Source organism: Cryptotermes secundus, unplaced genomic scaffold (genome assembly GCF_002891405.2).
Source record: "Cryptotermes secundus unplaced genomic scaffold, Csec_1.0 scaffold522, whole genome shotgun sequence".
In the NCBI taxonomy this organism is placed as follows: Eukaryota; Metazoa; Arthropoda; class Insecta; order Blattodea; family Kalotermitidae; genus Cryptotermes; species Cryptotermes secundus.
In genome coordinates, this window is record NW_019719365.1 from 315,029 (window position 1) to 326,468 (window position 11,440).

General features: G+C 40.6%; 1 protein-coding gene across 2 annotated transcripts in view; it reads right to left on the minus strand.

The window, feature by feature from the left end:
- Positions 1–300: 300 nt before the first annotated feature.
- The window catches only part of LOC111864748 (homeotic protein distal-less), a 270,217-nt gene continuing 259,077 nt past the window's right edge, over positions 301–11,440 (minus strand). For both annotated transcript variants that reach the window (XM_023852254.2, XM_023852245.2), the window contains 3 exons: positions 6,917–7,127; positions 2,267–2,555; positions 301–1,097 (listed from right to left, as the gene is read on the minus strand). In XM_023852254.2, coding sequence (XP_023708022.1) covers positions 1,079–1,097; positions 2,267–2,555; positions 6,917–7,127 — 519 coding nt within the window. In that variant the 3' untranslated portion in view covers positions 301–1,078. The remainder of the gene's footprint in view (positions 1,098–2,266; positions 2,556–6,916; positions 7,128–11,440) is intronic.

Genomic DNA, 11,440 nt, shown 5'->3' on the forward strand with positions numbered 1-11,440 from the left:
ACAACTATCCGTCCAGTAAGGGAATAAATACTTAGTCCAGCATTTCCTCTATATCACCATATCACCATAGCTTTCCTAGCAGTTAGAAAAAGAAATGTTACATCTCTGGTGGGCATAATTTTTTTTAAATTTGTTACATTATCATATTCTCTGATTAAAATTAAGAATATGTTATTTCATTTTTGTTTCAGAGATGTTCCATTGAAGATAAAATTCCATCGTAATATCTAGGGCAGGATTTTATGTGTTTCGATAACGATCATTCTAGTTCATTTTGGATATGACCTGAACTCAAAAATATTTTTTTTTATTTGGAAACCATTAAAATATGAATCTATGTGTATAATACCACTTCTTGAAAATATTCATTTTTCTGTAACATTGGAAACGGCATTGTTGTTTTATCGTTCATGAGTTTCAGTGTTTCGATATGTTTCAAGAACATACACCAACAAAAACAACAAGATTTATATACTACTGGACATTATCGCGCCGTATTTAAATAGGATCACATTCCAGTAACATGGGCACAGAGATATCCTATATCACTTTCCACGTTTTCTTTTCTCTCGTCCTTCGGTTAAATACAAACTTAAAAAAAAATTTACCTTAATAACTGAAATCACAATGTGTTTGATCAGTTTGTACAAATAGATACACACATACTTACTTACGGACACAACAGTATTTATATTACACCTCTTTGTTTTGTAAAAACGTTCATTTGAAATCGTTTTAATATTATTTCCCTAATCAAACAGGGATATATTCTCATTTCATATGAATGTTCGTTATCTCTAATGTAGGACGGTAACTCAGGTCCAGCTAATAGAGACATCTCTGATTAGAAACCGGAAACATCACTGTAATTACGATAACTGCAGACGCTCATTTTCTGCAAATATTTTTAGTACTTTCATGATCACAATTGCTGTCTCTTCTCTTTTAGTAGAAATTTTCTTCACAGTGTCTGTGATTGTTTATCAATTTACATAAACAGAGAAATAAACACTTATGTATTTTGTCTCTCATTCATTTATATAATATTATTATATGTTTTCGTTTCTTTTCATCTTCGTTAAACCGCAGGCCAAACACTGAAAAAGAAAAGGTCAACATCAGTGATATCCTCATTGCCCTGATACACTTGCTCTTGTTTTATTGTTGTGTTTTTCTACTTCGGCAAGACATGGCCACCATACAGCTCTCTGCCTGCCATTCCGTACCTATACAAATGTAGTTCTGGTTTATTTATGTCACTTTAAATGTTGCTACAGATAACAAGATGGGACATCTGGGTTCAGAACGTAGTTGAATGAGCTACTTTTTCTTGCCACATGTTGTTCGAGCAAGATATGAAACAAACAAAATGCTAATTAGATATGTCTAAGTTCTTGAAATATTAGTAAGATCAAAAGTAAATGCTTTACTTTTGCAAATGCTTTTTAATAATTATAGCTTAAAATAATGCAAAGAAAATCTTCGTAATTTTTGCTAAGTTTTCTCTGAAGCTTTATCAGGAATACAAGAGTTTTTGTTGTACGAAATATCTCTCATAATAAAACCCTGAAACAATGTCTAGCAGTCTTAAGAACAGAATTGTTGGTATACGGCGTAATATTTCATTAGGCCTAAATATATATCTGATTTTTCCTGTTTCCAAGCTATCATTGTCGAAGTAAAACAACTAGCAAAAATGGTGTTTTATAATCAAAATAATTCAGAAGAGGGATAAAGCTCCTTAAGATTAACAAATTGTGGATTGTAAATATTTTCACTGTGAATACTCATACACTCAATATTAACTTAATTTATATTTGAGCAATCATTGCACTATTCAGTCTAAATAAGTACTTCAAAATTACATAAATATCCACTGAGAAGAAAAACGGCTGCATGAAAGCAGAAATAACTCTTCTGTTTCTGACAGAAAGTAATGTTTTAACAATTCTTGTGAACGAACATTAGCGTGAAACTATTCCTAAGTGGAAAAAATCTTGCATATCTTTTGCACTTGGATTTCAACACTGTCTTGTAAAACAAAACAAAAATGGGATACAGTTTTCTTAAGCTTGGTATAGAGTACTTGAACACAAATTGTACGGAGTAAGACATGTGAAATGGGAAGAGAAATTCGACCTAACAAAGAAAAACAGACCCTACACAGTTCATACCCAGATTCAACGATTTACGTAAGTGATATTCTGTTATTGCCAAGACATTGATCGTTTCTGCTTTTCCAGACTTTGCTCTGTGACATACTCACGTTAGGAGTCCTTGGTTCGCGTCCGCTTGGTACCACGAATACTGAGGCATGTAGCCCGGGTGTGTGTGGTGGTGGGGGTGGTGTGCCGCTGGGTGGTGTGCCGGTGCAGTAGGCTTCATGTCCCAGGATACAACGGGCGGGGAGCCTGACATGCCGTGGGGAGGTTGAGGCGACATGTCGCTCACGGGGGTAGAAGACGGCGTCGGTGTCTGGGGTTGGTTTTGGTGTCCAACGTGGGGAAGGTACCCACCTGGACTGTGCTGGCTTCCTGAAGATGATCCACCTCCCCCTTCAAAAGAAGCATACAAATCCACTTAAGCTCCTTGTTGTGGTCAGGTTGTTGCTTTAGGCAGCGTCTGCACGAGCGCCCAAAATGCGTCCGTCGTAACTAACGTACTTTGCTGAGGACACCACACAGTTGCAGAATGCTGTGCGTAGTTTTTTGTCTGCAATGGAGCCAGAAGAAAGCGTAGCATTCGCCTCTCTTGTTTATTTCTACAGCGGACGTCAGGACGTTCGTTACAACGATCAAGTGACGTGCATGAAGGAATTACTTATCATTAGGAACGTAAAATGACAAAATGACACATGTTTTAGTTTTGCTTTTAAATATTCTAACCCTACAAGTGTCAAATGTTGAAAATTTCGACGTCTGCCAGAATTGGTATTGTATATCAGTGGTTTCCAAAGTGGGCTGTACCCTCCCCCTGGAGGAAGGTGGTTGCACTAAGAGGCAGGGGAAACGGCAGGGCGGCCCTGGAGTGGTGCAACTCCGAGTGCTTTGTTAGCTTATTTACGACTGAAGTGACACTAACCCGGACATTAAAAATTGTATCAGCTGATCTAGCCCATACGCAACACTGAGAATTTACTAACATTGATTATTAAATGTGGCACGTTTATTTTACTATTGTTAACTTCCTTAGTTGGTTCTGCATACCGCTGTTCTGAAGAATGCTTTTTATATGGTACGACAGGGGATACTGGAGTCGAGTTTATGGAACCAAGATGGGGGTGGTCCGAAGAAGTTTGGGAACCACTGCTATGTATGGTATTATGCGGCATCTGTCGACATTTTATCTTAAATACAAGGTCAAGAAATATTGGGAGGCTATTTTATCTTATATGGGTAGATCTACCGGAATTTTTCTATATTGTAACGTGTTGAGCCGTTACTTTCCCACGGAAACAATTTGAACAAAGACTCCATAGCAACGAATCATCATAGAACAATAAATGTACTGTTGGAAACGATGTTCTCTACGGCGGTCCGAGCCGAGATGTTATAACGGAGGCAAGTTTAGAAGTCATTTCGATCGAATATTTCCACTTTAGCCCTGGGAGTCATGGAAGGCGAAGAAAAGGAACCCAGTGCCTGGAGGTATAAGTGGGCCACCCTGTTCTTGGGGAATATAAATGCGGAAACCTGACCGTCCTGGTTGGTGGAGTCTCGAATCTGAGACAGTAAAATATGGTCATGAGACTGGCGGTACTCGGATCCGAGAATGACTGCGCTGGCGAGGACCAGCAGCAATTGTAAACAACAAACCCATCATTTTTGTCAGAGAGGATGTTACATAAGAACTATAATAGCAAATGTTCAGTTGGAAAATAAATGGTTGGTCGTGAGACTCAAAGGAACTTTGAGCTAAGACTGTTTGGCGATAAACCATCAGTCGTAGTTCAGACTCTGACACGGAGCCAGTTCAGCAGTAAGGGATTCACCATTCAGAGAGGTCCTGAGCCCAGAAGCAGAAGCCGTTACAAGGCAATTACAGTGAAGACACTGCAGGCTGGAAGAGACTTGGAGTGTGCTCCAGTGAACTGTAAATTGTGGAAATAAGCGACGGCGCTATAATTAAATGTAGTTACGAGTTGTGTGTTAAATTTGTCAATACGTCCATTATCCAGTTGAGATCCCGGGCGAGAGTCACTCATGCACCTGGCAATATCACTTGGCCATAAAACCTAAAGTAGCGGTTTGACGAGAGAGGAACAAGAGCCGCCATTTCTATAAATTACGAGTAAGGAGTTCAAATCTGGGGATTATTTGCGGACGTTTCGATGCGATCCGAACTGTCAGTTGCATTCGCCACGCAATGTGACCACTCTCTTATAGGTCCAGCCTACGAGGTAGCCCACAGGAAGCTTTTCTGAAGCCAGTGTTGCGATTCGCATATTCGTACATAATTATGGAATACAGTTCGTTGAAGCGAGAAGTTAAGTTTCATGATGGGGGGGACTAACTACTACTTTGTACAGAAGCAAAGGGAAGCTAACGAACAGAACTCCATGAATGAAACCACAGTGGTTTGAATTTCCTATTGTTTTGTGAATGAATGCATGCTGGACGGAAAAAAGGCTTAAGTCAGTCGTGAGATTTTTCCATTTGGCTCATTCATATATCCTTAAATTAAAATCGAGTCTTAAAGGAAATGAAGTACTTCCTTCTCTGATGACACATAATGATGAGAAATGACATGCTAGAAGGCAAAACTATCCTTGTAACAGGCCGTGGAAGCCGATAGGGTTGTGAGACGTCGAGGCTCCCAAATTTTCTCTAGAAAATCGGCTCACAGATGGCGGTGAGTTTGTCAGCCTTACACTCTGACCGGCCTTCACCCCCAGGAAGATTCCTGGTACTCATTTCTGTTGGAGACAGTCGAACCTAGGGCCATAGTGCGGCTGGAAGAATTAGGCCAATTGAAAAAATTCAACTAATCGGGACTCGAACCAGCGTAATTTCTTTTTGTAACATAATGCCTCAATCAGCAACGTTACCGCGTACCCCAGCGACATGCTACAAGATATAATTTGTAATTGTTACATAAATTTCCACATTCAAACAATGTTTGCTTTGTAACTTTGAATGATAAAGGATTCGGGATAGCTCAGTCGGTATAGCGACGGTCTACAGACTGGATGTGAGGGGTTCGAAACCGGGAAACTGCAATGTTTTTCCTTTCTCCACAATTTTGGGGTCCACCCAGCCTCGTATGCAATGGGTGTCGTGGAGAGTGACTCTTTCGTAGGGGGGTTAAGCGGCCGGACAGTTCTTTTTAAGTGCAAGTTTGTCAGCATCGCGTCAAACCCCCACTCTTGAAGACCAGGTATCTCTATTTATGTCTCCTAGTGACAGGATGCCCCAGTTATACCCCCAGGCACCGGGTTACCTTTTCTTCTCCTATGACTCGCGGGACTACGGTGGAGGTATTCCAACCCACGTACGTTCCGCGGTCTGCCTTATATTACAATGTGTCTGTGTTGAGAAGTGACGTGACTCTCGCATATACAATATAAATACTCGTACACAGACCTCTCAAAATCATCCAGCCAGTATGATGGCGCGGAGAGATAGCCACAGTCCCTCTGCGTAATGAATATATTATCTGTACCTTGAAAACTTTAATTTCCGGATGAGATCGCTCAATTACATTTAATTACTCGCAACGATATACTGAAATTATGTGGGGTCAGTTTTCCTAGTTGAACATCTATCGCGTAATCAGAGAATGTTAGCGGTGCTGTAGGCACCCACAGACATTCAGAAAGTAGGACTACAGCAAAGCATCACAGCGCAGGTGTGTTCTGTTTCGGAGTTGCAGATGGTTATTTCGGACCAGAACGATCTAGAATTAAACTAGATTATCGACTTTTAATAAAAAAAAGTCAATACGGAATTTAATTAAAATCCACTCGGTAATTTATGAGATAAAAATACACACATGCAGACGAAAGGACACAGCCTTCTTTACATGAGTCGATCAGTGACAGAGCATACAGTACGTTGTGTTTCTAAATTACTGTCGGGGTGTCCATGTATAGGTCACGGAAACTTCGAAAATAATTTAGAATTTCGTTGTATTGAACAGGCTGTAGAACTGCTTCTAAATACACATCTTCTTTAAAAAACGCAATAAAACATATCATTCAGGTAAAACTGTAGCAGTATTCAAACCTATATGCATGTTAGGCCTTTATATTTGTACCCCTCTCTCAGTATTTAAGACATACGCTTTTATCTTCCTGTATTTTAAGCAGCTGTGGTTGATGTTGCAAATTCAGACATGCCCCGTACTCTCCTTCCCATAGACTGGTGGACATACGCATTATCTTTCTCTTTAATTTTTCTTCTATACTTTTTTCCTTTGGCGCTGCAGTCAAAATCTGGGGATTGGCCTACCTCCACGAAAATCTCCGTTTCACTTCTGATTACCCACGCAAGGAGTTCTACTAAATATCTAAATTTAGTAGAACTCCTTGCGTGGGTGATCTGCAAGTCGCAAGGCCTCTAACTGTATACAAACACAGAAAAACGCACATATGCACAAAAACGCTAAACATCCATGCCCTGGGTGGGATTCGAACCCACGATCCCGGCTTCCGAGCGAGCGAAGACAGTACATGCCTTAGACCGCTCGGCTACCGTGACCGGTCTTCATCATTTATAGATCAGAAAATGTGGAACTCAGTAAAATATTCAAAAAAGTATTTCCGATATGGACTCATTGAATTTTCGCGTGATTTTGTACTTATTATTATTGGATGCAAGTTAACTGTGTTTTGTGTTTACATTGATTTGCAGAACTCAACTGCATGTGGAAGAGAAACCAGAAACACGACACTTAACACTAACGTCATGTCACTGACCTATGATGCCACCTCCTGGAGGCTGCGGGCTATTGGCTCCTGGTATCGTACCAGGAGTGTGGGGAGCGTTGTTGTTGCTGGCGTTGCTTGGCAACAGCCCATGTTGCTGGGGCCCTCCGTTGTTGTTACTGTTGGGCTGAGGGACAGTTTGCTGAGCAGCTTTCATCATTTTCTTGTACTTGCTTCTTCGGTTCTGGAACCAGATCTTAACCTGCAACAAACAGAACACATTATTTCATAAGCTGACGGATCGGCCATTCCTTTGGAGCCTGACTACAGAACTGCACTTTGTGACCATCTGTGTTACCAGAACGAGGCTGCGAACTAGTGACAGGGGTGGAGAGGTAGTACAGAGGACATACGAACAGTACGTAAAGAAATAGAGAAGTAAATAAAGAGGTGAAGAATAAAAGGCGGAATGAAGAGGGCTGTAAAGAAGAAAAAGGAGGTGACAGGAGAATGAGAATGAAAAAATGAGAGGTGAAAGATATGACGAGACGGGAGAAGCACAAGGCGAGGCGGTAGACATGAAGAAAATCGCGGAATAAAATATGAAGAGAGATGAAGCAGAAGAAGGAGGAGCTGAACATGAAGTAGGAAATGAAATAAAATGATGAAAAAGGGAAAACACAAGAATATGAGGTGTATACGAAAAAAAGAGGTTAGCGAGTATGAAAAATATAGAATCATGGGTCGAGGGCATGGAAGAGAGGAGGTGGAGGAAGAAAAATGTAGAAGATGAAGGGATGGAAGAGAAGTAGAAAAGTAAGCCGAGTAGATGAATTGTTGTTGAGGAAAAGAACAATAAGAAAAATAGAAATGTGAAGGAAGATGAAGCGGCGAATAAATAATAATAATAATAATAATAATAATAATAATAATAATAATAATAATAATAATAATAAGCGATTAACAAGAAAGTAACAACAAATATTTTTCTGCTTCTCTGGCCTACATTCTTCCTTTTGGAGGACGTCAGTCTATATAAATTTGTTTCCTACCTGTTACTTTGCTCTAAGAAGCTTAAACAGAACTAGCGATGCTTCTAAATTACAGAGATCCTATAGCGCACGATGAGATGATAAGACAGTAATGATTTGTATGAAGGGCCACGGCCTATTTTAAGGAGCTTTCACACAGCTTAACTAAATGCCAACTTAGTATACTCAAGTAAGGGAAGCTGAGATTCGAATTGTTTGCTAACCAGTACTCCTGTTTTTCGCTTAGTGAGGGGGGGGGGATGGAGTCCAGCTGGGTCCATTCGGCATGGCGCCACTGATTTGCCTATTGTACCTGCCCCGGATGAGTATGATGATGGAGTATTTGGTGGAATGAAGATTGGTAAGGGAAACGGAAATATTTTGAGGAAACGTACCCCAGCGCCACTTTGTCCGCCACAAATCCCACTTGACAAGACCCGGGATCGAACCCGAGCCGCCGCGGTGGGAAGCCAGCGACTAACCGTTTGAGCTATGGCGCGGCATCCAACTGCCTAAACGTCTTATAGTGGTATATGAAATATAGGCCTATCTCAGAAAATTGCCAGTGTCCAAGCTAATCCATCAGGAGGTCTGACTTTAGTTATTGTTCAGTTACATGCTTCACTGAACATGACGTTAACACAAATTTCAGTAGGAAGAAGAGCTATTATGATTCTACACGTGACATAAATTGTATTTGCTTAAAAGTTAAATTTCATTAACAGAAAAAATGAGTAATTTATATTTGTAACGGTAAAAAATAACTTATCCTACTAGTTGAACACCATCGCGTGTACGTGGAGGTAAACATCCGTTCATTCCACATGCCGACCTGAGAATTCGGCCAGTGTTACACCCGGACCGCTTTAACTTTATGGAAAGGAATTCCCTTAGAGTTTCTCTTCCGTGCACTGCTTGTCCATTCCGCAATACATTTCTCTCAACTTCTATATAAAAGCAATTAATATGATAGGCCTTCGCTTATATTCGTTGTGTGTAGTGTGTTCTGTATTGCTGGTGTAGTTTTGTGTGCTGTGCTTTGTTTGAGTGTGGTGTTATTTGTGCGTTGTGTTTTACTGTAGTGACTCTGCCACCTGGTAAAAACCCAATTAAATAAATAAATATTAATAATACGGCGGTTTTGATCGTGTCCGTCAATACGAATACATATGTTTTATGTCATACAATTATATATATGAAATATTTTGATTGCAGTATAAAGCTGCGATAATTGAGAATCTACTTGAATGGAAAAGTAGCGGCTCTGGTCTAGAAAACCGAGTTTAACGGCGATGGGGATTCGTTACGCTGACCACGCGACACCCTCTATCCGCTAAATTTCGCACTAACTTCGCCGATAAGCGGCGGTCGCTCGGTCGGTATAGTTCGCTTGCCGACTACACGCCACGGAGTTTGTTGTATAATGCTACATTGTGACATTCCTTGCTGTGCTATGTATGTAGAAAGTAAAGCCCTTAGTCCGCTATGAATATGCTCTCAGAGCAGTGGTTATGAAGATTTCTGCCAACTTCCTTTCTACTTCACGCTGGTTTATTACTTAGCTCATTCTTCGACCATGAAGATGGAGGCGACATTTTTCCCCGAAACGTACATTGACTTTTAACAGTGTTATATCCCAGGCGACAGAAATTTTCACTATGTCGTTCTTTCTGGTTTCTCTAACTCTGGGAGTATTTTGTTCAAACTGCAACATTTAACGAGAACCCTTCTTGTCTACTCCAATGAAATCCGTGTACATTAAACTTCACTTCTAGCGTAGTTGGTTGAGGCACTATGCTACAAGCCAGAAGACCTCCGGTTCGATTCCCGATGAGATGTTTGGATTTTCAATTGACCTAATCTTTCCAGCTGCACTATGGCCCTGGGGCCGACTCAGCCTCCAACAGAAATGAGTACCAGGAATCTTCCTGGGAGATGAAGGGCGGCCGGAGCGTAAGGCTGACAACCTTACCTCCAGCTGTGAGCCGATTGTCTAGAAAATGTGGGAACCTCGACGTCTCACAACCTTATGGGCCTCCACGGCCTGTTACAGGGACAGCTTCTCCTTTACATTTACCTTCTCAATATGTAGGATATAAGGTTCTCTCAGCGGTGTACATGATCGATTCTGATTATGGGATATAACACCGTGTTCTCAGCTGAAAATTAAAACACGTTTCAGAGGAAGTTGTCGCCTACTTCTTCAGGGTATAAGAAGCTAAGCAAGGCGGTATGTTCCTCCGAACTCGCCACACCGTGTTATATTCCAGCAGACACAAATCTGCTGGACAAATGTCTGTAATACTAATAACGTGGGTCCCTCGATGCCTCCATCATATCAAGGTCTACTGCAGTAGGAGCTGTTGATTAGGAAAGGACTTCCGAGCAATATGTAAGCAAAGAGTCTAGTTGCAAGTCGCGTCCGTTTGATGTTCCTACATATACATGCAATGTCACATGACTCAAATGTAGGCTGAGGCAGGGAAATCCCCCCCGTAACGCCGACAATTTAACACGTCATCAGAATTGTGACTGTCAACAAGTTTCAACTTTCAACTGGATCACACTGTTTCAGGAAAGTTATATAACTTACTTGTAGGAATTCTTAAACAAAATTGGAAATTTCCAAAGTAATTCCATATAGGCTGTTCGAGTATTAACTAGCTAAATCCATGTTGCCGTCTTCCTTCAGATGTTCAGTTACTCAAACATAAGCAAACTCAGTGGCTTTAGTCCGGAAGCGAAGTATACCGACCGAGCGACCGTCGCTTGTCGGTGACTTCAGTTACTCATTCGGTAAAATATTATGGACCTCAAAGAGACATTACCGTGAATATTGCTATCTTCTGGAACATGACACCGTGTTGTGTGGTAGATTTTTACCTCATAGATTGTTTTTTTTTTTCATTTCAGGAGTTCACCCAGAGCAGCTTCCCCAAACTGAGAAATGTGGATCTCTCAGCGTTGATACTTAAGTACAGAATTTATGGGGTCTGACGTCGTGCAGCCTTGTACACATTTACCTACCACACTTCACAGCGTCACAATTTCATATTCACTGTCGCGATGCACTCAAATTTGTTCACTTGTTTGCTTATTTCATCATAGGAACCTATCCTGAAACATTGTGAAACAATCCACAATTCCACCTCACCCCATATCTCTGAGTAGCATTTTAATATTATTCTTCCATCTACAACGAGGTCTTAAAAGCGGTATGTTAGATAGAGATCCCTCAACAGAAATATGTTCATTATTTATCTCGGATGTGCTTCTTACATGTCCCAACCAACTCATCCCCCTTTCTTAGATCGTAATCATAATATCAGATGAAACATTTCGTAACATAAATTTTCTTATCCTCTTGTTGTCCTTCTGCACAGCGGCATTTCTTGACCTAACCCAAGCATTTGATAAAGTATGGCACTCCGGTCTACTATATAAAATCAAAAACTTTTTTCCTACCCCATATTTCCTATTATTAAAATCTTACATTACAGAAAGACACTTTCAAGTCAAATACAATACAACATACTCAAACAAT